The 27,120-nt window shown below is 42.8% G+C and overlaps 1 protein-coding gene across 1 annotated transcript; it reads right to left on the reverse strand.

Annotated features, from left to right (window-relative positions):
* Nucleotides 1-4,134: 4,134 nt before the first annotated feature.
* On the reverse strand, nt 4,135-20,797 carry LOC139310110 (vomeronasal type-2 receptor 26-like). The gene is made up of 6 exons (XM_070934266.1): nt 20,643-20,797; nt 19,545-19,830; nt 17,954-18,790; nt 9,263-9,490; nt 5,490-5,616; nt 4,135-5,036 (listed from the first exon to the last, which is right to left on the reverse strand). The coding sequence occupies exons 1-6, from the start codon at nt 20,795-20,797 to the stop codon at nt 4,135-4,137; spliced, it is 2,535 nt and encodes an 844-aa protein (XP_070790367.1).
* Between the last annotated feature and the right edge of the window lie 6,323 nt (nt 20,798-27,120).

Here is a 27,120-nt window from a genome sequence, read left to right on the forward strand (position 1 = left end):
TAGAATTATTGTCCTATATTCTACAGTTAACTACAGTTAATGTGATTCCTTTCTGACTAAACATTAACTTATCCCATAAAGTCTCTCCCCTCCTTGAATTTGGTTTTTAAATTTTATTTAAACCAAAAGGAACCGGGAAGCCACAAAAGAGGCAAAAGTGTTAAAGGGTGGAAAGAAAGAGCGGAGAGGGTGTTAGGAATTATAGAGTAAATGTAAGGAAGGGGAAGAAACAGTGGGGAGAAAATACCAGAGATCTCACTCTGTTCTAAGGTATCATTCAATCACTTTATTGGGAGTTACTGTTTAACTATTGTTTATAAATAAATAAATAAAATAAATATGAATAAATAAGTTTCTGACTCTCCAGAGTATCAAGGTAGTCATTTTGAAAGCAGGCAGGACCCCATCCAGGCAAGATTCATTGTGGGAGAGAGTTGGCAGTGCCCATTGTTGCCCAGTGTTGAGGCTGACACTTGTGGAAGAACTTAAAAAGAAACTTTGCAAACTCAGGTTTTACAAAATCATCAGGTTCCCCAGGAGCCTTTCCTCTAAAGCAAATTGGGATGAGCAATAATGACTTGCCTTTCTCAAGGTGAGGAATAGGAGAAAGGAAATCATTCCTAGAAAAGATATTGGAGGTATGTGGTTGGAGAAGATGACACAGCAATTTATCAATTTAAAACCTGGACTATTCGTGTTGGGGATTCTACCAGAACCTTATAGTAAAGAAAATGGATACTTGATTATTCATGTAATAACTGCAGCTAGAATTGTATTTGCACAAAATGGAAAAGTGAAGAGATCCCTACAGATGAAACTATGATTAAGAAAATATTAGAATGTGCAGAAATGAATAGATTAACACTTGCAATCAAAGGAAAGGAAGAATCTGATTAATATAATATATGGGACTTATTCTATCAATGGTTGGAAAATAAATATGAAAGACATTGGAGCTGGTAAAATCAATCACTAGAATCCTTGGGTGAGCTGACAATTACCTTTTCAGTTGGTGGGTTGGAGTCTTGGAGAATGAAAATGGGTACAACCGAGATACGAGTCCAGACATTATTCCTGTAATCCAGTAGTCTCCTGGCTTGTAGTAATGGAACCACTCCTTTTCTTCTATGATTACCTTAAATGGACATTTCATCAGCATACTGGCACAGGGAATTTGAGACAGAAACTGAAGCAGAAAAAGCTGGATATGCAGCAGCAACAACATTTGACATACAGTATACTGCAGGAGATCCTTCCTAGAGTTCTTTCTTCAGCACAGAGCTAAAACTCAGAGATCACAAAAAGACCACAATTACAGTGAAGAAGGTCCAGTTTGCCCCCAGATTTGGAAGAGCTATCTGCAATTTCAGACTGCTAGAGTATTTGCCCAGCTTTTCCCCAAACTCTGATTTCATCACAGGAGACTGTTAGAAATCAGATTATCACATGCTGTCTATCCCATTTGTTGTCACATTGATTGGCAACTAATTGTGGTGGTGGAAATCCCATGAACCTTGTTCAAAGGAGAATAAATAATCATGATTTTAATAATTAGAAGGGGAATTGGGAACGAGCCTTGGCCATAAAAGTGTGCCGTTGGAGAAAAGAGTTTTCTTTGACTCAGGAGAACAATCCTAATTTGAGAGTTGAGAAAGGAACAATTCAGGGAAGTTTTATTATTTTTTAATCTCTAAACTCATTCTTGAGATTGTAAAGATTAAAATGTGGAAAAAGAGTTCAACACTCTTGAAGTAGGCAGTGGGCCATTATAATTCCTTCTTATTTTGTCTGGTGTGGATGAGGCCATTTTCTTCAATGAATGTTAGGATGATTAATACCAGATCATGACATATTGAACAACCTATTGGGGTCCCCTGTTAAATGTCTTGTATCTTTCAAAATGTAGAAGAGAGTATCAATCTTAATGCTTACAAAGCAGATCTAGTCAATATTCCCTGGGATATTAATCTGAAACAATGGCCTGTTACTGACTTCTTCACAATAGCAATAGCAGACTTAAATACCACTTCACAATGCTTTACAGGCCTCTCTAAGCAGTTTACAGAGTCAGTCTATTCCCCCCAACAATCTGGGTCCTCATTTTTCCAACCTCGGAAGGATGGAAGGCTGAGTCAACCTTGAACCGTTGAGAATCGAAGTGCCAAACTGCAGGCAGGCAGCAGGCATTAGAAATAGCCTGCAATACTGCATTCTAACCACTGTGCCTCCTCTTCCTCCTGATGTGATGACATTTGCTTTCTCTTACATAAGGTATCTAGTAGGGAACCAAGAGCTGATGCTATATGAGTACAATCCCACAATGGCTAAAGGTGAAGGGCTAAACAAAATTTGAGGACCTGAGCCCAGGGCCTTTGCTATATGACAGTGGTGGTGAACCTTTTACTCACCGAGTGCCAAAACATGACAAAACATGCTTGATGGATAGGATAGGATAGGATAGGATAGGATAGGATAGGATAGGATAGAATAGAATAGAATAGAATAGAATAGAATAGAATAGAATAGAATAGAATAGAATAGAATAGAATAGAATAGAATAGAATAGAATAGAATAACAGAGTTGGAAGGGACCTTGGAGTTCTGTATACCATTTTACTGTTGTTGAGTTCATTCTTGTTGAGTGCTGGGATCTGGACCCTTTGATTTGGTAAATAGTTGGAGGGAGGAAATGTTTCTCATCTTTGCAGATAACCTAGAAGTGGCTAGGATAGATTCAACACTACAATGACAGAAATCAAAATTAAGACAATCTAGAATCCTGATTTAGGATAATGAGTGAAACTGATCAGTATGTGAATAAAAATACATTGAAATTGCTTTCCTTTTCTAATGCTTTCTCAATATCCAAGAGAGATAGTGTAGAAGGCAGAGGTAAAGGCATTGAGAGACCATTTCCAAGACAACATCAGTTAAAAGTAGTACTGATTTATATGATATAGCAATTTATATGATATAGTAATCTTTAATACACTGAAGGGCTGACTGACAAAAAGACAAAGACAAAGAAAAGACACATGCACAAAAACAAATTTATATATTTATAGATAAAGGTTTAGTTGGGTATAGATAAAGATTTCCCCAGTCAGTCATCACCAACTCAACTGGCGGTGCTCATCTTTGATTCACAAATGAAGAGCCTTTATCTGAAGATGCTTCCATGGTCATGTGGCTGGCATGACTATGCACTGAAGATGCACGAAACATAGTTACATTCCCACTGAAGTGGTACCTATTTATCGACTTGCATTTACATACTTTTGAATGGCTAGGTTGGCAGGACGCACACAAAGACACACAGACACTGTATGTACAGTATATGGAAATGGAATTGGATATTAATACTCATAAGCACATATTCATTGTCACATCATGTCTACATGATTTTTCCTGCCCCAAATCATTCAGAGTTGTACATATTTTAATTTTGATTGACAAATAATAATTTGTCTCATTAATTTATTCAAAAGGATGGAGAAAAAAAATAAAGTTGCTCCAATGTTCATGTTGATATTTTATCTATTCTTAATATATAGAATGTTATCTGTCTCTCTGTTTTTCTCTTTCTTTATCTCCCCCATCTCTCTCTCTCTCTCTCTCTCTCTCTATCTATCTATCTATCTATCTATCTATCTATCTATCTATCTCATTTGTCTATCTCATTTATTTACCTATGAATGATCTTACATTATCGAGCCAGAAGAGATCAATCAAAAATATACAGTATTTGAAATTAACTATTTTTTTGAACAAAGTCAGAACATCACCCCAGAAAATAAAATATAACACCAGCACACCAACCTATATAGTAAGAAAAACAAACATCATCATTAGCCATAGTCTTTAATTTAATCTAAAACCATATCAGAACATCTCTGATAACAGTTTGTCTGGCTTGGTTTCAGAAATTTTATTAATGTCATAATATGAATTCAGATTAGGATAATTGAAGGATATGATTATTTCAAATAGTTTGAGTTGTTTTAGCAACTTTACTACTCATTACTATAATTCAAAGTTCACATGGAATGAAGAAAGAGAAGTGACAATATATAAAATATTACTTCAAAGTATGTGATTTTATGCTGCATGTAAACTGTAGAAAAACAAGGAGACTTAATGATTTTTTATCATGAGATGTTCTTTGGTGTTCATGTCAGGTCTCAGGATAATAATGTAGCATTTGGGGATAAAGATGCAGCCCAGTAAACCCAGGCCAGAGGCCAGGATGGAGAAGATCTGCACGGCTACCATGTATTTCCCCTTGGTGCTCAGGTATGTGGGAACAAAGGAGATCCAAACGCTACAAAAAACCAACATGCTGAAGGTGATCAGTTTGGCTTCATTAAAAGCCCCTGGAAGATTTCGAGCCAGAAATGCCACCAAGAAACAGATGGCAGCCAAAAAACCCATGTAGCCAAGAGCAGAGTAGAACATGGTGACAGAGCCTTCATTGCACTGCAGCAGGATGTGTTCTGGTTGGGAATGAAAGTCAGAATCTGGGAATGGGGGAAAGACTCCCAGCCACATCATACAGAGGCCTACTTGAACACCAGAGCAGGATAAAACAATAGAGTTGGCCAGACTCTTCCCCAGCCATTTCCTCATGCTGCTGCCTGGCTTGGTGGCCAGAAAGGCCACCACCACCATGACAGTCTTGGCCAGCAAGGAAGACACAGCAACTGAGAAAACAACACTGAAAATGGTTTGTCGGAGGAGACAGGTCATTTTCATGGGGCGACCGATGAATAGAAGGGAGGTCAAGAAAGAAAGCAGGAGTGAAACCAGGAGGATGTAGGTGAGTTCACAGTTGTTGGCTTTGACTATGGGAGTGTCTCGGTATTTCATGAAGATTCCCAGAATTAAAGCGGTGGTTAGGGACAAAGCGATGGCAAAGAAAGCCAGGATGAGTCCCAACAATTCTTGATAGGATAAGAAGCTTATATTTTTGGGGACACACTGATCTCGCTTCTTATTGGAATACTGGTCATCTGGACACTTTTCACAATGGGCTGCATCTGAGAAAAAACATGGTTAGCATGAATCTGTTTCTGCAGCTGTAGGAGCATGAAAACCGCATCAGAAATCAGTTACTTCATTTTCAAGGAATAATATAATATTTCTCCCCAGGGATATCCATACGGCACAACATTAGTTAAAATAATCAAACAGTCTTTTTAAAGGCTGAAGATGAATTTGATTATCAGCTCTCAAAACTTGTCCTCTTTCCCAAAACCAAGCAAGAAAGTAACAACTCAACAGAAATCAGCAACCTTACATTATATATTTTAATGCTCACATTATCATCCAAATTTGGCAATAGTGCCCAATCTTTGAAGTTTGTCGATACCTTCAGGAAATTTAATGTTTTTCTTGCTTCTTGATCAAATACCCCCAAAAAAACAAGATAGAATGTTGATTGTATCTTGATTTTTTTTTTTTTTGGTTATTTTTGGAGCCACCTACTGTACCTTCTTGCCCAGAGAATGTTCCTTCCATACACAGAGAACAGTCATAGCAGCAAACTGGGACTCCGTCTCTCACAAGCTTGGCATAACCTGGGAAGCAACTTTCTGTGCATCTTGAATAAGGCACCATCTAAACATAAACAAAAAGAATAGTCAGGGTGATATATGAATTAGAAGGATTTACTGAAATCAAGTGGCTTCCAGAAGCTCAGGAGCACATTGAGCAAAATCAGTCCAAAAGTAGTGCCATGAACTTTAATTACTCTACTTGCAAGGGGAAAATGAAAGGCCATTCTCTTTCTCTATCAGTCTCCATTGTAGATCCCCAAACAGACTCGTTGCCTCATTCTTTTTTCCAAAGGAAAGTAGTTCCATTGCAAAATGTGTTTCTCCTTTGGGCATGTATGAGAATGCTATAACTTACCATATTTTTCGGACTATAAGACACACCAAGATTTGGAAGAGGAAAACAAGAAAAAAAGTTTTTGCCCTCCATAGCACACTAGGAGCACTTTGTAGGCTCCCAAACTCCTGTGCATCCTGTTTTTGCAAGAAACGGGCCTGTTTTTCCCAAAAAAGGAATGCACAGAGGGTTTGGGAGGCCTGCAGAGTTCTCCTGGGGGCTGAGGAGGGCAAAAATGCAGTGGTTGGGGGGGACATGTGTCCTATACTTTGAAAAGTACACTATAGATGACTTCCGGTTGGCACCGCAGGCTTCGTGGACGGTCTTCTTAGACCGCTAGCCCTGTGTCTTCATAAAAGGCGCTTTGACAGCGTAAATCGGCTGTCTGGTGGCTGAAAAACCTCCCCTTCAGGAAAAGAAGGAGAGGAGAGCCAGTGGGCAAGAGTAGAGCTCCCCGAAAGTCCTCTGGAATATTTCCAGAGGCTTGGAGGGTGAGAGCTCCCCAGTCAGCCTGCCAAGAAGCTCCAAAGCCGGGACGACTCTGTGAAAGCAGAGCGAGAAGCCACGATCCGATCCTGCTGTCAAAAGTGAGTCTGACTGATTACAAGTGCAGGCAGAGCGGAAACAGGAGAACAAGCTTTAAAAGTACAGAGCTTAACTCCGGAGTTACTTTGTTTCAAACTGAATTTCATTGAGCTGGAGGCTGAAGACGGCGTCTTTGTTATGGTTTTGAAAGTGAAAGCCAGAAACGAAAGTGCTTATTGAGAACTTTGTACTGGGAGAGTGGATTAGCTGCTTATTAACTGCTGGGAAGTGAGTGCTTGTGGAGAAAAAAAAAACTATCTTGCCTGATAAATTAGAGAATATAAATTACAAACATTTTAAAGTTGTTTAAAAGAAATCTGATGGAATGGCAGAAAGGGGTTAATACTTTCATCTGGGGTGGGAAGAAACCAAGAGTGAAACTGAAAATTATACAGGATATACATGAGAGAGGAGGTCTTAAAATGCCTAATTTAAGATTGTATTATAAAGCAGCTGCTTTATCACAAATTAGTGATTGGTTTAACTTAACTGAAGAAAGAATGTTAAACATAGAAGGTTATGATTTGTTATATGGATGGCATGCTTATCTGTTATATGAAAAGAAAGTGGATAAAGTGTTTAAGGGTCATATACTTAGAAATGTATTGTTGAGGGTTTGAAAAAAGTACCAGTATAAGCTAAATTATAAGATACCCATATGGGCAAATCCCAGACATGCAATAAAAAATATAAGTATAGAGCAAAAAATAGAGGTGATTACTTATAAAGAGCTTCTTCTTTTGGAAAGTGGTAAGTTGCAACTGAAATCTTTAGATGAATTAAAAGAAGAAGGGATAATTTATACTTGGTTTCAGTATGGTCAGCTTCAAGCTAGATGGAGGGAAGATCAAAAAATTGGTGTTATGCAAAATGAGGAAAATCTGGTGAAACAGATTTTCCATTATTGGAAATTATTGGAAATAGACTCAGAAACGGAATTGGTTAAGGATTGTATGATAAAATGGGCACAAAACTTTCAGGAAACAGTGATGATGGAAACGTGGGAAAAGATTTGGGTCAGAAATGTTAAATTTACACAAGCACAAAATTTGAGAGAGAATTTTTATAAAATGTTTTATAGATGGCACTTAGATCCTAAAAAAATATCATGTATGTACTCGAATTTGCAAGCTAAATGTTGGAGATGTGAATGTAATGATGCAACATATTATCATATATGGTGGACCTGTAAGAAAATCAAAGCATATTGGATAAAAATTTGGTGGGTGATGCAGAATATTCTGAAAAGAAGGTTGAAATTTACTCCTCAATTGTTCCTATTGGGTATAACGACAGATTGTACAGTATCAGAGACTAAATTGATTTTGAACTTAATATCAGCAGCTAGGCTGTTGGTAGCACAATATTGGAAGAAGAACTCTTTGCCTACTATTGAAGAGTGGATACTGAAAGTAACGAACTTAGCAGAAATGGTGAAAATCTCAGTGTACCTGAAGGACTATACACAAGAAAGATACGTATTGGAATGGAGAAGATGGATTGATTATATTCAAAATAAGTATCAGACAAGAAAATATCAAATAGCTTATGAATGAACGTTAAGTATTAGAAGTATTATGTTATCTATAGTGGAGTTAAGGTTTCGGGGGGGAGTTAGTAAACTTAGGATAAGTAGGTTAATCTAGTTTATGATTGTTAAATGAAACACCTTGTATTTTGCTCTGGGAAGTCTGGGGGGGAGTGTGGGATGAGGGGAGGGAAAGGGTGGGGGGAATATGGGGGGGAAGAAAATTCTTTTTTTTTCTGTAAAACTTTTCAATAATAAAAAAAGAAAAGTACAACATATACATATACATATACATATACATATGCATATACATATACATACACACACACACACACACACACACACACACACACACACACACACACACACACACACACACACACATATATATATATATATATATATATATATATATATATATATATATATATATATATATATATATTCTTTCTAGCCAGGTTTTACCTATGTAAACTTAGTTGTTCTTCAGCCCTAGGTTCTGGATTTTCTCTTACTGAAAACAAGATAATTTGATGTACTATAAATTATGGCAACATATCTCAGTTTACTAATGTAAATTGCAAATCCTGCAATACAATGCAGCAGGTTCCAACGTGTGATAGATTATTGTAAAACCTCTAAAGCAGGGCTGAAATGATTCTGGTTCAGACCAGATCACTCGATCCGGTAGCGATGGCGGCAGGTGGTTAGGAGAACCCCCTGCCATGCCCAGCTGAGTTGCACAATCATCAGAGGCTTCTTTTTTTTACTTTTAAAAACATTTTTTCTACAAATTCTTCCGCCGAAAAAATGCTTTTAAAAGTAAAAAAAAGCCTCTGATGATCGCACAGCTCAGCTGGGATCTCAGAGGCTTTTCAAAGCATTTTTTTTCTGTAACCTCTTCAGTGGAAGAGGTGGTTAAAAAAATGCTTTGAAAAGGCTCTGACGATCCCAGCTGTGTTCCTGATCGGCAGAGGCTTTTCAAAACCTTTTTTTGCATTTGCAGAAAAAATGGTTTGAAAAGTTAAAATTAAAAAAAAAAAGTTGGCCATGCCCACCCAGTCACATTAACCCCCCACACACACCAAGCCATGCCCACAGAACCAGTAGTAACAAATGTTACATTTCACCCCTGCTCTAAAGCAAAGTGATATGTAATAAATTAAGTCGTCTTATATGGGAGTTATCTCAATTGGCCTCAATAAAAATTATTTCTGAGTAGATGGAGATAAATAGCAAAATCCAAGCAGCCTCAATTACTTTGTTAAAAAAAGTTGGCCATTGGATGGCACTTTGATTGACAGAAATCTTGACTTCCGAGGAGGCTTGTCTTTCTACAGTCCCAATTTTCACCCCTGCATCTGATTTGTTCATAACTGATGTCCACTGCATGATATCAAAGTCACCAACAGGAACTCCATTTTCATCAAAAGAAATCCCATCTGTGGAAATATTGTGATGTTGGAAGTTTCTCAGGAGCCTATGAAGCTGCAGAAACAGAAAAAAAAAACATCCCAATTTGAGCCTTTATTCAATGTTTTTTTTCTTGCTATTATTCTGGATTGGAGGTACTCTGAATAATTCAACCTCTTCAAATCACCACTGCAGTCTGAAGCAGATTGGTTCAGCATTTCATGGGAAGCTTCTTTCAGTCATTCTCCAGGAATTTACAGCTCTTTTTCAAATACTGTGTTTTTCAGGCTATAAGACGCACTTTTTTGTCTCCCAAAAGGGGTTGAAAATGTCTGTGTGTCTTATAGACCGAATATTATTGAAGCTCTGCCCTCCCACCAGCCATTTTTTAGCTTCTCCATGCCCCATTTTTTAGCCTTTATTCGGCCTTTTACAGTCCTTTCTTGGCCCATTTTTAGAGCTTTTTTCAGCCCATTTTTGAGGCTTTTTTGGCCCATTTTTTCAAAAAAAAAAACACACACACACACACACAAAAAAAACACCAGCGCCAAACAAAGTGTTGCATATTGAATTGGAGTGAGCATAGGCTTCACTCAGGTCCTCCAATCCGGTGGGAAAATACTCAAACCCCATTGGCCAACCTGTCTGACAGGCCCCTATAAAAGGGCAAGCAGTCAGATGAGCTGACTCTGGGTTGAACCGATCTACTAATAAAAAACTGTTGTGACTGTTAGCACTGAGTGATCTCTTTGATCGCCTGATCCAACACTGGCAACGAAAGTTGTATTGGAAGAGCAGAGAACAAAAAGAGATGAATTAGATCATAGTCCCAACATAGGAGGGGACCACCGGGAGGCATCGACAGGCTACTACCGCAGCGACCGAACTGCATCAGCCATCACAATGACTGCTTATGCCCTGCCAACTCCATTCAACTCAGCAACGGACAATTGGGACTCATACATGGCCAGGTTCGAGTGTTTTATGGAAGCAAATGACCTCCTGGGACTATCAGACAATCGGAAAAGAGTGTTATTTCTCAGATATTGTGGAAACGAGGTGTTCAACATGGCTAGGGCACTCGTTGCACCAGCCGCTATGCAGACTGTGCCCTGGGCCAATGTCCAGAATGCACTACAAGCACACTATGTTCCAGTGCCATCCAAGTTCGTTCGTCGGCACTAATTCCATAGCAGAGTGTAGGAGGAAGGCGAATCCGTCAACCATTATTTGGCAGCACTGAGGAAGGCCGCAGACTATTGTGAGTTTAGAGAGCTGGAGGAGGTGTTGCTAGAGCAGCTCATCAGCAGAGTGAGGAATATTAGCTTACAAAGGCAGCTGTTAGCAAAGATTAACTTCACTCTACAAATAGCACTCAATGAGGCCAGAGCAACAAAATCCTTGCACAAAGTTGTCTTCCTGGAAGTCCAGGCACAGAGAGGACCAGCCAACAGAAGAAAAGGATGCATATCAAACCAATATCAGACAATCAAAGACAAAGAAAATACATGTTGCCGTGCAGATAGAAGACTCACAATGGGATATGGAGATCAATATGGGTTCATCATTGACAATCATGTCCTAGGAGACAATCTGGAAGGCTTGTCTGGCCTCAAAAAAGAGACCTATGTCCCCAGAGAATACAGCTAAAAGACTACCAAGGGAACCACATCCCTGTCATGGGGAGCAGAACCTTCTGGGTCAGATTTAGGGAGTTCTCTGAACCCCTAAAACTAACTGTCATCGTTGGAGCATTACCAAGCCTGCTTGGCTTGGACTTGTTCAAGGCCCTGGGACTGGGGGTGTCTGGAATCAACACCATCCACCACAATGATGCAGACAACCTCATTCTAGAATTTGAAAATGTGTTTAGCAACAGCCTAGGGAAGTATAAAGGAACGCCTATTTCTTTCGGCCTAGACCCCAAAATCGCCCCAATTAGGCTTAAATTGCAAAGGGTCCCCCTTGCTCTCAACCCCTATAGTCACACCTATCAAGGCTGATGGATTAGTCCCCATCTGCGTGGACTACAAATACACCATCAATAAGCCCTACAATAGAGTGACTATCCGGTACCCATCGTTCAACACTTGCGTCATTCATTGGGGAAAGGAAAAACATTTTCTAAGCTTGACCTGGCACAGGCTTACCAGCAGTTGCCAGTTGATGACAGCATAGCCGAAGCTCAAACGATTGTCACGCACAGAGGTGCATTCAAATGTCACCGGCTAGAATTTGGTGTGAGTGTGACACCAGGACCATTCCAGAATGTCATGGAATGGCTGTTACAGGGTATTCCTGGGGTAGTACCCTATTTTGACAATGTCTTGGTGTCCACTGCCAACAAAACAATTCTTTTCAACTGTTTGAGATCTGTTCTCAGTAAATTCAAGGAAGCCGGGCTTAAGGTCAAATGCAAAAAATGTCAGATTGCTGTGCCTAGGGTAGAATTCCTGGGATATATGATCGACGGGTCTGGGATATACCCAGCTAAAAGCAAAGTAACGGTGATCAAAGAGGTACCCACCCCCCAAAATAAGAAGGAATTGCAAGCATTCCTGGGGTTGCTTAATTTTAATAGCCTGTTCCTGGGTCAAAAATGGTGGAACCTCTGCATAGGATGTTAGGAAAAAAGGCTTCCTGTATTTGGGGATGTACTGAAGCTGCTGCTTTTTAAGCAGTAAAAAAATCTTTGTCTTCAGACTGTGTGCTAGTCCACTATAGCGAGACTCTGCCATTGATGCTAACCTGTGACACCCCCCTTTCGGGGTTGGGGCCGTCCTTAGCCACCAACTGCCCAATGGCTGTGAGGCACCTATTGCCTATTACTCCAGGACCATGTCCTCCACCAAGCATAAATACAGCCAGCTGGACAGAGAAGCGCTGGCTTTAGTCACCAGAGTCCAGAGGTTCCATGACTACCTGTATGGCAGAGACTGTTGAAGCATGAATCAGCTTCGTTTCCCCCCCTGGGGAAACTGTAATTAATTAGAGGTGGATGAATCTTGTTTTCCATGGAGTATACTCTCAAAGAAAGAAAACCCAAAGTATATATTCTAAGAAACATTTTATTATAAAAGTACAAAACTAGCAAATTACATCTTTCCAGCAGTCTTATCACACAGACGGACAAAGGAAGAATGAAAGAAAGAATGTAGACATGCGCAGTAGTCCAATGTCTCACAAAACCAGCCTTATCTCAGCTACAAATAAGTTCACGGCCAGGCTACCGTACTGCTTAGAATGGGAGCTCAGCTGGCAAACACTTAAGGCAGTGACAGAGACTTTGTGCTTATCACTGCCCATAAACCCTTCCTGGGTTTATTGGCCAGAGATCACCCGACTCCTATGATCTTGTCCCCCAGAATGACCAGGTGGACTATTTTTCTGGCAGCTTACAGCTACCGGCTGATTCACCAACCCAGAAAATCCCTAGGCCATGCAGACACTCTCACATGCTGCCCACTGCCTACCCTGGTTGAAGACCCTGTCCCAATTTGCATGGTTCTCCTCATCGAGGACATTGCCACCAGGGCAATTACCACAGCCGAAATTGCAAGATAGTCAGCTAAAGATAGAGATTTAATGCACATAATGAATTATGTGTGGTGGGGGTGGCTGGATAGCCCACTTCTGGGTAATGTACAACCATATTATGTGCGTCGTAATGAACTGTCTGTGTTAAAGGGATGTCTGTTGTGGGGGATGTGGGTTGTCATACTCCCAAGATTAAGATGTGCAGTGCTGGAAGTCTTACATGTGGGACATCCTGGGATAGTCAGGATGAAAGCTGTGGCCGAAAGCTACATCTGGTGGAACAATATGGACTGTGAAATAATGGAACTGGTTACTACCTGCTCACTGTGCCAGGAATCCAGACCGGCACCCACCTCTGCCCCGGCTAAGCAATGGGAAACCCCTAATGTGCATGGTCCCGGGTGCATATTGACTTTGCAGGACCAGTAAAAGACCAAACGTTCTTAATGGTGGTCGATGCATTTTCAAAGTGGCTGGAGATATTTTTAATGTCTACCACCACGGCCGAAGCAGTAATCCGTGTGCTCCAGAGACTGTTCATCATGCATGGGCTCCCTGATGTATTGGTCTCACACAACAGGCCTCAATTTACGGCCAATCAATTTGAACTATTCCTGGCAGAGCATGGCATTAGGCATGCCCTTGTTACCCCCTTTCATCCAGCCAGTAATGGGCAGGTTGAATGGATGGTAAGATCTGCTAAAGAGGCTCTGTCCAGAATTGGCCCAAGGAATTGACAAGCATAGATCGATAAGTTTCTCCCAGTACAATATATCACCCCAAGTGCAACAACTAACAGGAGCCCTTTAGAACTTTTCATGGGAAGGAGAATCCATTCACAATTAGACTGCTTGTACCCAAATTATATTACAGAAACATCTCCCGACTCAACAGGAAAAATCTGATCATTTAATATGGGGGCCCGACAGGGATGAAATGCTCCTGGTTTGGACCGGATTGCCCAATCTGGTAGCAATGGCGGTGAGTGGTTCGGAGAACCAGTAGCAAAAATACCTGCCCCCCCCCATGCCCAGTTGAGCCACACGATCATCAGAGGCTCTTTTTTTTTTAATTTTAAAAGCATTTTTTCTACAAATGCTTTTGTAGACGAAAAAAATGCTTTTAAAAGTTAAAAAAAAGCCTCTGATGATTGTGTGGCACAGCTGGGATCATCAGAGGCTTTTCAAAGCATTTTTTTCTGCAACTTCTTGGCCGAAGAGGTGATAAAAAAATGTTTTGAAAAGTCTCTGATCATCCCAGCTGAGTTGCCTGATCGTCAGAGAAGCATTTGTAAAAGGCCTCTCTGATGATCCCAGCTGAGTTACCTCATCAGCAAGGAGGCATTTTTTAAAAAGCCTCTCTGACGATCCTAGCTGAGTTGCCTCATCGGCAGAGAGGCATTTTTTAAAAAGCCTCTCTGATGCTCCCAGCTGAGTTGCCTCATCGGCAGAAAGGCTTTTTAAAGCATTAGAAAAAAATGCTTTGAAAAGTTAAAAAAAAAAGTTGGCCAGGCCCACCAGTCACATTACCCCCACCACCATTAAACCATGCCCACAGAACTGGTAGTAACAAATTTTACATTTCACCCCTGGGGCCAGAGTATACGCCCAGAACTATGCCGGAGGTGCCCTCTGGATTCCAGCCACTGTAGTAGAAATATCTGGCCCTTGCTCGTACAAAGTTGAGCTGGAGGACAGTAGATTCTGGTGACGGCACTTGTACTAATTCTGAGGCTGTCTTGAGAACTCACTGCTACAACCACCATAGACAGTTCAACCCAACCAAAGGCCGATTCCCACACATGGTAGCCTACAAAATAAACAAATGTCTAACAATAACTCAAACCCAATTGTACAGCAGGAACACCCATCTGAAGAACCAAGACTCCAGCATAGACTTCCGGATGGGCTGGGCCAAGAGACTCCAACCACGCCTCATGACGAAATCCCGAAGATTCCATTGGCGAGAACTGAACCAACTACAAATTTATTTATTTATTTATTTTATTTTATTTCAAATTTATATACCACACCTTCTCCCAAGGGACTCAGGGCGGTGTACAGCCAGATAAAAACATACAATACAAACATTAAAAACAATTAAAAGAATATATATTAATTTGGCCCCAGTTTAAAATGACAAACCAATTAAAAATTAAAAATTTAAAAATATGTTAAGCCAGCCCGGCTTGATGAAAAAAGAAAGTTTTAAGGGCACAGCGGAAGGCGCCGAGGTCTTGGATTCTCCTTATCTCAGGGGGCAGCTGGTTCCATAGGGTAGGTGCCCCCACAGTGAAGGCCCTCCCCCTGGGGGTCACCAGCCTACATTGTTTGGCTGAAGGCATCCTGAGGAGGCCCTCTCTGTGGGAGCGCACAGGTCGATGGGAGGTTGTCGGTAGCAGCAGGCGGTCTCGAAGATAACTAAGTCCTATGCCATGGAGCGCTTTGAAGGTGATAACCAACACCTTGAAGCGCACCCGGAAGACCACTGGGAGCCAGTGCAGCTCGCACAGGAGTGGTTTTATGTGGGAGCGCCCTGCAGCTCCCGTAATTTCCCGTGCGGCCGCATTCTGGACCAGTTGGAGCCTCCGGGTGCTCTTCAAGGGGAGCCCCATGTAGAGAGCATTGCAGTAGTCCAGGTGAGAGGTGACGAGGGCATGAGTGACTGTGCACATGGAATCCCAATCAAGAATGGGTCGCAACGGGTGAATCAGGCGAACCGGACAAAAGATCGCCCTGGATACAGCCGTCAGATGTTCCTCCAAGGACAGCTGCATATCCAGGAGGACTCCCAGATTGCGAGCCCTCTCCGAGGGGGCCAAAGACTCACCCCCAATAGTCAGCGATGGAGTCAGCTGACTATATCGGGATGCCAGGAACCACAGCCACTCAGTCTTGGAAGGGTTGAGCTTGAGCCTATTCCTCCCCATCCAGATCCGCACAGCCTCCAGGCACTGAGACATCACTTTAAGGGCATCGTTGGGGTGGCCTGGGGTGGAGATGTACAGCTGGGTGTCATCAGCGTACTGGTGGTACTTCACCCCAAAGCCACGGATGATCTCACCCAGCGGCTTCACATAAATGTTGAACAAAAGGGGCGAGAGGACCAACCCCTGAGGCATTCCACAAATGAGAGGCCTTGAGGTCGACCTCTGCAAATAAGAGACACAAATTCAAGGTAAACTGTTCCAAACTTGATTGCAGAAAATATGACTTCAGTAACAGAGTGGTCAATGCCAGGAATGTACTACCTGACTCTGTAGTTCCTTCCCCAAACCCCCAAAACTTTAAACTTAAACGGTCTACTGTTGACCCCATTCCTAAGAGGTCTGTAAGGGGCATGCATAAGTGCACCAGTGGTCCTACCATCCCTGTCCTAATATTCCTCTTTACAAGAAACAATGGTTGGAAACTAACGAAGGAGAGAAGCAACCTAGAACTAAAGAGAAATTTCCTAATAGTCAGCAATCAACCAATGGAATAGTTTGCCTTCAGAGGTTGTGAGTGCTCCATCATTGGAGGTTTTCAAATAGAAACCTAGGCAACCATTTGTCTGAAATGGCATAGGGTCTCCTCCTCGATTTTTGGGTTTGGACTAGAAAAACCTCTGAAGTCCTTTCAAAATCTTATTATTCTATGTTTTATGTTTTATGTTTTGCTGCTTCACCATCACAGCCCCATCTGAGGCAAGACCATTTGCAGTTATGGAAAAATGGGAGAAGATGGAGAATACAATTTTGGAGCCTTGGTGGTGCAGCAGACTAAAGTGCTGTTAAGTAGCACTTAGCTGCCAGCTGCCTGCAATTACTGTGAGTTCAAATCACACCAGGCTCAAGGTTGACTCAGCCTTCCATCCTTTAGAGGTAGGTAAAATGAGGACCCGGTTTGTGGGGGCAATAAGCTGACTTTGTATAAAAAAGAACACCACTTGGGGGGGCCAAAAGCCCTACTAAGCAGGTATATACAAAAGTATAACGGCTATTGCTTAACGCATTGTAAGCCGCCCTGAGTCTCCGGAGAAGGGCGGCATATAAATCGAATAAATCAATCAATCAATAAATTTTGCCATCAGTCCTGATCAAAATAGAGTTAGCGAAGTTTAACTTTGGGCTAGGAATGTAACAAAAGTTGCATATTTATGTTATCTCTATCAAAGAATAGCTATTGAAGCATATCCATTAGTTCAGGAGATCTGTGCCCCCAGAAGTGGCTTTGATTAATATCTTGTTGCTATGTTAGAAACTTTTAGCCAGGAAAGTTCAATCTTAATGCAGAACAAACAATCTAGCTGAACTCCTTAGCTTGGAGATCACTTTGTGATCACAATAAAGGGTTGAGGGTTGTTGGAATATTCTGATGCTTGTTTAGTTTTGAAAATTAGGTTGTCACCATAGAGCTATTTCTGACCCAAAAGAATCCCAAACTAGCACAGGTTGTTTAACTTTGGAAGATTTTTCTCTATTAATTCTCTCTAACTTACCGTCAGAGTTCCAAGTAATATGCCCATAGCAAACAGGACTCTGAGGCAAGCAGGTTCCTCAAATATCAGTTTTATTGGACATATCATAGAGGCATAGGCTGGTGAAAACTGACTCTAAATGTTGCCACAGTTTTCATCTAATAAAAACTAAAAGTTTTCCTTCCCTTTCCAAACAATCAGTCACAGGGTCCAATCAAGGTGTCATCTGGTTGCCTGGTGAGTTCACTCATCCTCCTCCTGGCCATTGTTGGGAATGTCCTTGGTTCCCAGGAGAAAGTATTTTGTTTTGGCAACAAAACCTCAGCTATTTCTATTTCCCCCCTCCATATCCCTCAGCTCCAGTGTGGCAACACCGAAACATTAAAATGGCCTCAGTCAGGTCAGCTTCAGGATTGACACTCACTCTCAAATACCACAAACTGGGCAACTGCTCTTTGGAATATCTCACCCCTTTCTACAACTAATTTAATATTGAGGAATTGGAAGGGAAGAATCAATGGAACCTCAAAGGAGAAGACTTACCTGCCATGGCTGTACAATCTGGGGTGGTTGATGGTCTCCAACTTGCATTCTCCTCTTACTCCATTGGGAGGAAGAGGCAGCACTGAGGACCCAGGCCACAATTTGAATTATTTGGGAAATACTGGAGGAATCCTGAGACAGGGTTGTGGTAATCACATCATGGGGTGGGAATTCCCAATTCTCTTTTTCTCTACATTTTTTCCAAACTTTCTTAGATAACACAGGACTTGAATAAGAACATTGGAATGCTTTCTTTCCATCCAATTGGGCCATAGATGCATAAGATTTAATGTCACCATACTGAGTCCTTCTCTTTGTCTGGATGAGGAAGGAAAACAAAGCATATTTATTTTGGAGATCAACCCAGTAGTAAAAACTATCTACACTTGAAGCTGTCAAAGTTGTTGCAATCCACACCCTTCCCACAACGGATTTATTAGTCGTATCAATCCTTTGTATTATTACTGCTAACATTCCCGAGGCCTGAAAATCCAGTTGGCATACTATAATTTTTATTTGACTCTTGATAAGAGAAAAGAAGATTTTCATTTTTTCTTGCATGAGAGTTTCTCCAGCACTTTTATGCACATTTGCTTCTGGGACGGTTCCTGAGAGGACAATGCAAATCCCATTTTTTAGAGCGAGAACTTCCAAGCGTCTTTTGAATTTTTCTCCTTTTTCATTATCCCGAGAAAGGAGGCCGATCCACGTCCATTGGAACTGCAGGAGCAGCTGGACAATCGCTGAGTCAGGAGGTTCTTGGTTTGGGGTCATCCGATATGAAAAAGGAAAACAATGGTTTTTCTCAGCCATCTGGTTGGTGACACTATAGTTGATCTAAGATGAAAGAGAAAGTATTGGTAGTTTGTACCAGTTTTAATGATAAAAGTCAGATGGTAAATCTAAGGGTGTTTCCACACTGTTGAGAGACATTTCAAACGATAACTGCATGAATTTTGTTGGTTCCCTTGGTGTTCTGTCCTGTTGTCTTGTATGCTCCCTTTGAAACCATGGAGCTCTGAATTATCCATGGGTGATGTTCATTGGTGGTCCTCATAGAGCACTTCCTTCTGTCCACATCAGAATTCTGTGGGTCACCCATCCACTCAGTCAATTAGTCAATCAGAATAGAGCTGGAAAGTCTTCTAGTCCAACCACATATATGTTTGTGTGTTTCTGTGAGCGTGTGCTTTGTGCACATGTGCACCGTTCAAAATACACCAATTTCAAGCTCTATAGCTTACCTTCTAGGGCAGCCCCAGTAGGTAAAACAGCTGAGGCTCTGAAATCCACCATGCCATGCAAATCAGCTGAGCTGAGAAATGTAGGACAGGATAGGGTGGGAGCAGGTCGGCAGGGACAACTGATTGCCGGAACTATTGGTTTGCTAGAACCAGGCCGAACCAGCACCAGCCCACCACTATTTGTATATAGAGACATACACACATACTTTGTGAATTAAACATTCTTTCAGCTCTTCTAAGATTTACTCTCTGACTTTGAATTTGTTTGGAGAAATATATACAAGTGCTGCCTTCTAGGCAAATTTGAACAATTTACTACACAGAATTAATTTCATTTGGCTTTATACCTGTGGAAATTTGTAGATGCTCAGGACATTGGAAATATGATCAAAGAGTTCAGAATCCATCTCTTCAAGAATCGCCAGCAGGTTCTTTTCTTTTCCACATCTGTAGTTTGGGATGTTCTCCTGTCCTGTAGACAGCACATCCAGCATGGCCTCATATGTCATTCTTGCACTGAAAAAGTTCTCATAGATGTTGTAGCCCAGAGTGATGTTGGGTAAGAGCCTTGAATTCTGGTTGACTTCATGAACAGCTAACAAGAAGGGCAGAATATGGTAGAAGGTGTTCTCACTGCAACATAAGAAATTTCATCATCTTTTTTTGCTTTACATCAGCGATTTATGTGATCAACTTAAAAGCAGTTGACGTAAAATTATTCAATTCTACATATAATTCTGTTGTTTTGCAAAGTGATCTTGACTATGTGTCTGAATGGTCATCTATTTGGCAAATTCATAAATGCTCTGTCTCACATATTTGGTAAACGTAATCAGAATATCAAGTATAAGCTAGGTGGTATTGATCTAGCAGATGACTCTCACCTTGTTAAGGACCTAGGTGTACTTATCTCTGACGATTTATGCTCCAAAGTTCACTGTAACAGCATTGCTAAAAAAGCATTAAGAGTTGTAAACTTAATTTTGCAAAGCTTTCTTTCTGTAAAACATTTTATTGCTCATTACAGCTTATAAAACTTATGCCAGACCAATCTTAGATTATTGTTCATGTCGAGCGTCAGGCAACACTCGACACCCTGACGTTCCAATGGAAAAGAAAGGCACTACGGGAGGGGGGATATGGGCACAGGTGACAATGTGTGGGGGGGTGAAACACGGCAGCTCGGCATCATACCCACTGGTGGAGAAATATAGTGGGGCTCGTGTGGGGTGCTGGCACGGTGTGTGTCGGATAGCAATCCAGCCAGGAGCGATGAATTCCTGATGACATCATCTTCCTGCAACCCTACCGGCCGCAGATTCGAACGCCCTTCAGCTGAGGAAAATTACGAACACGCGCCGACAAGCAATCAACTGAGCGCGGACCTATAAAGCATAGCTGAGGGGCAGACTCCCTCAGCTCTGACTTTATTCATGTTATTGTACCGATAATGACTGGAAGCCACTGTGTAGCAGGACATTAAACTGAGTTTACTGGCCGTGGCTTGGCGTCTTTCCTGAATTCCTGCACTGGCAGCCTTGTGGAGCCAAGAGGAAGTCAGAGCTCTTCCCTTCACATAGTTCCACTTGGTGAGTGACATTTAGCGAAGGATGGTGGAGGGAACGACGGTTGGGGTGCCATCCATAGAACCGAATGGAGTGGAGCGGGATGAGAAGAGCATAGAGGCACCTGTGGTCCGGCCAAAACAATGGGACGCTAATCTGGAGGAGGCACTGGAAAACCACAGTACACAAAGAGCAGGGGGTTCTTATGCTGCATCTGGGCATTGGTGGCATAGCTCCGCACTGCTGGGGAAACTAGGTTTGAGAGCCCCTACACCCCCTCCCTTAGAGGCTCAGTTCCAAGGCTGGAGAGAATGGCAGTGGGCTGAAGATGAGGAGGGGGAGTGGAGGTACTCCACCAGTGACCACAATGGACATTTTAAGAGAATGATTCAGAGAGGCGAGTTTCCGAGATGCGCCGTCATGGCAACCATGGGCAACAGGACTGGAACCTTCAACCACCTGGCAAGGTGGGACTGCAGCAGGGGGAGGGTCTGAGAGCAGGCTCCATTTGGCAAGTCCCAAATTCAGACCAGAGCAAAGGCAGGGCCGGTCTCAGGTGGACAATGATTATCATGTCCCAGTGGCTTCTGCTTCATTGTTGGGGGATGTGATTTGGGGTTCCAGCCAGTCACAGCCTAGACCATTGAGGGACAGGGAGAAAGGTCAAGGGAACAGACGGCAGGCGGGCCAGACCAGAGGGGACCATGATGGACTCATTGGGGATCCTGTAACTGTATGGGCCCCGAGCACAATGTGGCCCACACAGGCACAATGGGGACCCCCATAATGAGCCCCCCACCAGTGCAAGTCACCTTTGATGGAGCATCGGAAAAGGTGACCCTGTTCCTTAGCCAAGTGATCAGCCATATGGACCTCTATGGTCATTTATATGCTTCCCAATGGGCAATGGTTGTGGCCATTACAGCAGTACTCATGGGGGAGGCAGCCAATTGGGTGGCTGACCTCCACAGCAACCATGCCCGTGAATTAACAAAACTTAGTTTATTTCTGGAAGCGCTGTGCAGCCGCTTCGAAGATGAAGCTCGTACCCAGGCGGCTGAGGGGGAGTTAGTTGCTCTGAAGCAATGGGGCTGGATGGCTAAAGAGTATGTAAAGAGTATGTAAAGGAGTTCAGGAAGCTGGCCGGGAGGCTGAGAACCTAGCCTGAATGGCTCCTAATACACCAATTTCACATGGGTCTGGATAGGGAGCTCAGGCAGGCTTGTATTTATAGAGGCCTCGCACCCCGTTTACCTGACTGGTACCAGGCAGTGGTGGAACTGGACATTGGCTTGCAGGAATTTAAACCAAGGATGGGGCCATCTGGACTCATCCATGCTTGATGAGGGGGAGTACACCTGGTAGGGGAACGGGATGTGGTGAAACCCTTTCTACCGATGGATTCTAAGACAACTGAACAAGCAAAACAGCCCTTTCATTGTTATTGGTGCAACCAGGAGGGACACAGGACAGCAGAGTGTCCTTTGCCACCTCCACGCATATCAATGCCCCTGGTTTCAGCTCTGGGGACCAAAGGCAAAGATCGATCACAACAAACTCCAGAAAGATCCAGGATTGCAGCCCAAACTTCAATGACTGATATGACCCCGCCTGCTGGTGTTAGAAGTCCTCCTGGGACAGCGTCTGTTCCTGCAGATTCCGGGATGAGTGAAACACAGGAGGAGGTACAGGACCCCACGGTAAGCAAACCGATACACCAGTTCATTATCCCGGTTACTATCAGACACCTAGGAACGGGGAAGGAGGGAGACCTTGGGGCGCTCATAGATTCCGGATGTACCCGATGCCTAATCCGTTGCTCAATTGTAGAAGCTTTGGGAGTACGCATAGTCAATTTGCAGAAACCTATCACTTTCGAACAGATGGATAGGTCAACCCTTGGGGGCCATCTGGCCACCCATGTAACCGAACCCATTCATTTGAAAATTGGGGAACACCACCGGTTTGTGGTGATAGACCACATGATCGAACTAGTTATCCTGGGACTTGCTTGGCTGGATAAGTGGAAACTCATGATATGGTGGGAGGCTGGTTTCTGTAAACTACGGTTAGAAAAAGGACCAGAGCCCCTTATAAACATGCACAATAGAGGTGAGAGAAAAAACGTTTCACTACCCCTATCGGAGAGGGGTTTCCCAAGTATGTATGGTGATCTAGTGCAAGTCTTTAGTGAAGGTGAATGTGAATCCCTACCACCCTATCGTGAGATGGACTGTGCCATCGAATTAATACCCGGAGCCCGCTTACCAAAACCCCAGATGTATTCGATGGCTCCCAGAGAACTGGCGGAGTTGTGGAAGTACATTGATAAAAACCTGGCCCGGGGTTTTATTAAGTCTAGTAGATCACATCTGGCTACTCCGGTGTTATTCTGGGAGAAAAAGGATGGAGGCTTACGCCTCTGTGTTGATTACAGAGTTTTCAACGTTATATGTGTAGAACCGTTATATCCCCTCCCGCTTATGACGGACTTGTTAACCACCTTAGTGACTGGTAGGATCTTCACTAAAGTTGACCTTCGTGAAGCGTATTATAGAGTGTGCATCCAACCAGGGGACGAATGGAAAACCATGTTCAATTGTCCCCTGGGAAACTATCAGTTCCAGGTCATGCCATTTGGGCTTCAGGGTGCTCTGGCCATCTTTATGCAGCTGATCAATGAGGTTCTCCACAATCATTTGTATTGCAGTGTTCTGGTATACCTCGACGACATTCTGATCTACACGAACACCATGGAAGAACACACACGATTGGTTAGACAAGTGTTAACAAAATTGTTGGAAGCCTGACTCTTCGTGAAACTCTTGAAATGTGAGTTTCACCGGACAGAGATAGACAATTTGGGCTTCAGGATTAATGGAGAAGGGATTGAGATGGATCCAAAAAAGATGGAAGCAGTGTTGGAGTGGCAAGCACCAAGGACCAGAAAACAACTACAGAGCTTCCTTGGGTTTGGCAACTTTTACAGACAATTTATTCCATTGTTTGCCCAGGGTGCTTTACCTTTAATCGATCTCTTATGCACAAAAACGATGGTGGGCACCAAACCCAAACCAGGACAAGTTTTGAATTGGTCTCCTGTGTGTCAAAAGGCATTCAAATGGTTGAAGGAGTTATTTGACAGAGAACCAATCCTCAAACACCCGGATTTATTGAAGCCTTTTGTCATACAGGCTGATGCCAGTGATGTTGCTGTTGGAGTGGTTCTGCTGCAACAAAACACACAAAATAAGTTCCAACCCTGTGCTTATACCTCACGTAAACTAACACCCACTGACAGGAACTGGGTTGTTTGGGAGAAGGAGGTGTTCGCTGTGAAATGGGCATTACAAATGTGGAGACACTTATTAGAAGGTACAGAGAATGTTTTCGAGGTCTGGACAGACCATAAGAATCTGGAAGCGCTCCAAATGCCCCGTAAATTATCTCCCAAACAGGTCAGGTGGGTGCAGTATTTCCAATGGTTCAGGTTCATTCTCAAATACGTACCCGCAGGACAGAATTTCCTGGCTGACGCCCTATCACGCATGCCCCAATACAACAGTAAGAGGGATGGGGTAATGCAGGCCATGATACCTCCTACACAGATTGGAATGTGAGCGATAGACAAGAAACAGGCAAAGTTCAGCTGGATAAATGTCCTAAAGAAGGAGATCGAGGCTGATGCCTGCTCCAGGCAAACATGACGTCAGTTACACACCGAGACGGGTTGGCATGGAGAGTAGACAGACTCTATATCCCAACGCTCCTGAGGACGAAGGTAACGGAGCAATGCCATGACGTCAAAACAGCAGGGCATTTTGGGTTTTTGAAAACCCATTGGTTAGATGGCAATTTTGGTGGCCCAGGATGCGTAGGGACATAGAGGAATATGTCCGGGGCTGCCCAGTCTGTGCTACATCCAAACCACGACCGGGAAAACCCCTTGGTCTCTTGCAAACAGTTGCTGAACCTAGTAGACCATGGAACAAGATATCCATGGACTTTATAGTCGAGCTACCCAACAGCAAAGGACATACAGTAATATGGACTGTACTCGACCTGTTTTTGAAACAGGCCCACTTCATCCCATGTAAAGGGTTACCATCGGTGCAACGGCTAGCTAAACTCTTCATTCAACATATATACCATCTACATGGAGTACTGAAATGAGTCATCTTGGACAGGGGGGTACAGTTTACTGCCAAGTTCTGGAAAGTGTTTCTACACTACATAGGCTCAGAGCAGGGACTTAACTCCACTTTCCATCCCAGCACTAACGGAGTAGTCAAACGTGCCAATGCAATGGTAGAATGTTACCTCAGGTCCTATGTATCCTATCAGCAAAGTGATTGCTATGACTTATTATCATTTGCTGAGGCAGGGTATAATAACTCACTCCATCGCAGTACAGGGTACACCCCGTTTAGGATAGTAACTGGAAAAGACTTCCCTGCCATCCCTGAGTTGGATATAAAAACACCAGAACCAAAATCAACATCAGAATGGACAGAAAACATCCAAAGGGTTTGGCCCCACATGAAAAAAGCCCTAGAGAAAGCATCTACTGAATACAAACACCAGGCCAATAAAAAAAAAGGGCTGATTGCCCACCACTGCAACCAGGAGACCGGGTATACCTGTCTACTAAATATCTACGACTACAAATACCCAGTAAAAAACTTGTTCTCAAGTATATTGGACCTTTTGCAATACAGAAAGTAATAACCCAGTAACTGTAGAATTAAACCTACCCCTAGGTTAGGTAAAATACACCCAGTGTTTCATTGCAGTTTACTGAAACCAATAGCAAACCCCCGGGATACCAATACCTATCCCAGCCCTGTAGCAGAGCAACACTATGAACTCGAAAAGATCCTTGATTCAAAATATCATAGGGGGGCCCTAAAATATCTCATCAAGTGGAAAGGGTACCCAGATACTGAAGCATCATGGGTACGAGACAGGGATGTCAACGCTTCATGTTTATTATGACATTTTCACAGGGCATACCCAGCAAAACCAGGTGGTCCAACGACCTAACACTAACATCTCCTTTTCTCTTTGCAGACAGAAGCCTGGTAGGGGGAGCTGCTTGTCAAGCATCAAGCAACACTTGACACCCTGATGTTCCAACGGAAAAGAAAGGCGCTATGTGAGGGGGGATATGGGCACGGGTAACAATGGGGGGTGAAACATGGCAGCTAGGTGTCATACCCACCAGTGGAGGAATATAATGGGGCTCGCGTGGGGTGCCGGTGAGGCGTGTGTCGGATAGCAATCCAGCCAGGAGCGATGAAGCCCTGATGACATCATCTCCCTGCAACCCTACCGGTGGCAGATTCAAACGCCCTTCAGCTGAGGAAAATTATAAACACGCACCAACTAGCAATCAACTGAGGGTGGATATATAAAGCATAGCTGAGGGACAGACGCCCTCACTCTGACTTTATTCATGTTATTGTACCAGCAATGACTAGAAGCCGCTAGGTAGCAGGACATTAAACTGAGTTTATTGGCCGAGGCTTGGCGTCTTTCCTGAATTCCTGCACCAGCAGCCTAGCGGAGCTATGAGTTCAATTGTTTGGAATCCCCACCATATATCTGACATCAGTACAATTGAGCGGGTTCAGAAGTATTTCACGAGAAAAGTTGTGCACTCTCCATACACAACAGAATTCCCTATGCTACTAGGCTCGAAATTCTCGGTTTGGATAATGTAGAACTGTGTCACTTGTGGTCACGCCTAGGTATTGAATATAAAATTATATGCAATAATGTTTTACCTGTAAATGACTTTTTCTGTTTTAATATGTGCGTGAACAGCTGCTTTAAATGCCAGGTAAATTGTTCTAAGCTTGACTTTAAAAATATGATTTCTGTAATAGAGTTGTCAAAATCTCGAATGCTTTACCTGATTCAGTTGTCTCAGCTACAAATTTTCAGTTTCAATCACAAATTGACTTCCATGAACCTTACTTCATGCTTTAAGTGGTCAGTAGAGGGAGCGTGCGTAGGTGCACTAATGTGCCTATCGTCCAGGGGTAAAATTCAGCAGGTTCTGACAGGTTCTGGAGAACCGATAGTGGAAATCTTGAGTAGTTTGGAGAACTGGCAATTACCACCTCTGACTGACCCCAGAGGAGGGTGGGAATGGGGATTTTGCAGTATCCTTCCCCTGGATTGGTGTGGGAATGGAGATATTGCAGCATCATTCCCCTGCCATGCCCACCAAGCCATGTCCACCAAGGCACAATACGTCCACCAAGCCACAGACTGATAGTAAAAAAAAATGAATTTCACAACTGCTATCATCCCTGTCATTGTAGATTTATTCTCTTATTCTTGTTCTCATTTT

The sequence above is a fragment of the Pituophis catenifer genome, unplaced genomic scaffold (assembly GCF_029215685.1).
Source record: "Pituophis catenifer annectens isolate HBS135680 unplaced genomic scaffold, rPitCat1.0.hap2 SCAF_2, whole genome shotgun sequence".
NCBI lineage: Eukaryota > Metazoa > Chordata > Lepidosauria > Squamata > Colubridae > Pituophis > Pituophis catenifer.

What these genes read in the sequence shown, in the direction of transcription:
- LOC139310110 (XM_070934266.1), bottom strand. Translation starts at nt 20,797, where the DNA reads ATGTCACTCACCAAGTGGAACTATGTGAAGGGAAGAGCTCTGACTTCC. An exon ending in GTGGCTTCCAGTCATTATCG is followed by an intron (nt 19,831 to 20,642) that starts GTACAATAACAT and finishes CTTATGTTGCAG; the next exon opens with TGAGAACACCTTCTACCATA. An exon ending in AACATTCTCTGGGCAAGAAG is followed by an intron (nt 5,037 to 5,489) that starts GTACAGTAGGTG and finishes GTTTTTTCTCAG; the next exon opens with ATGCAGCCCATTGTGAAAAG.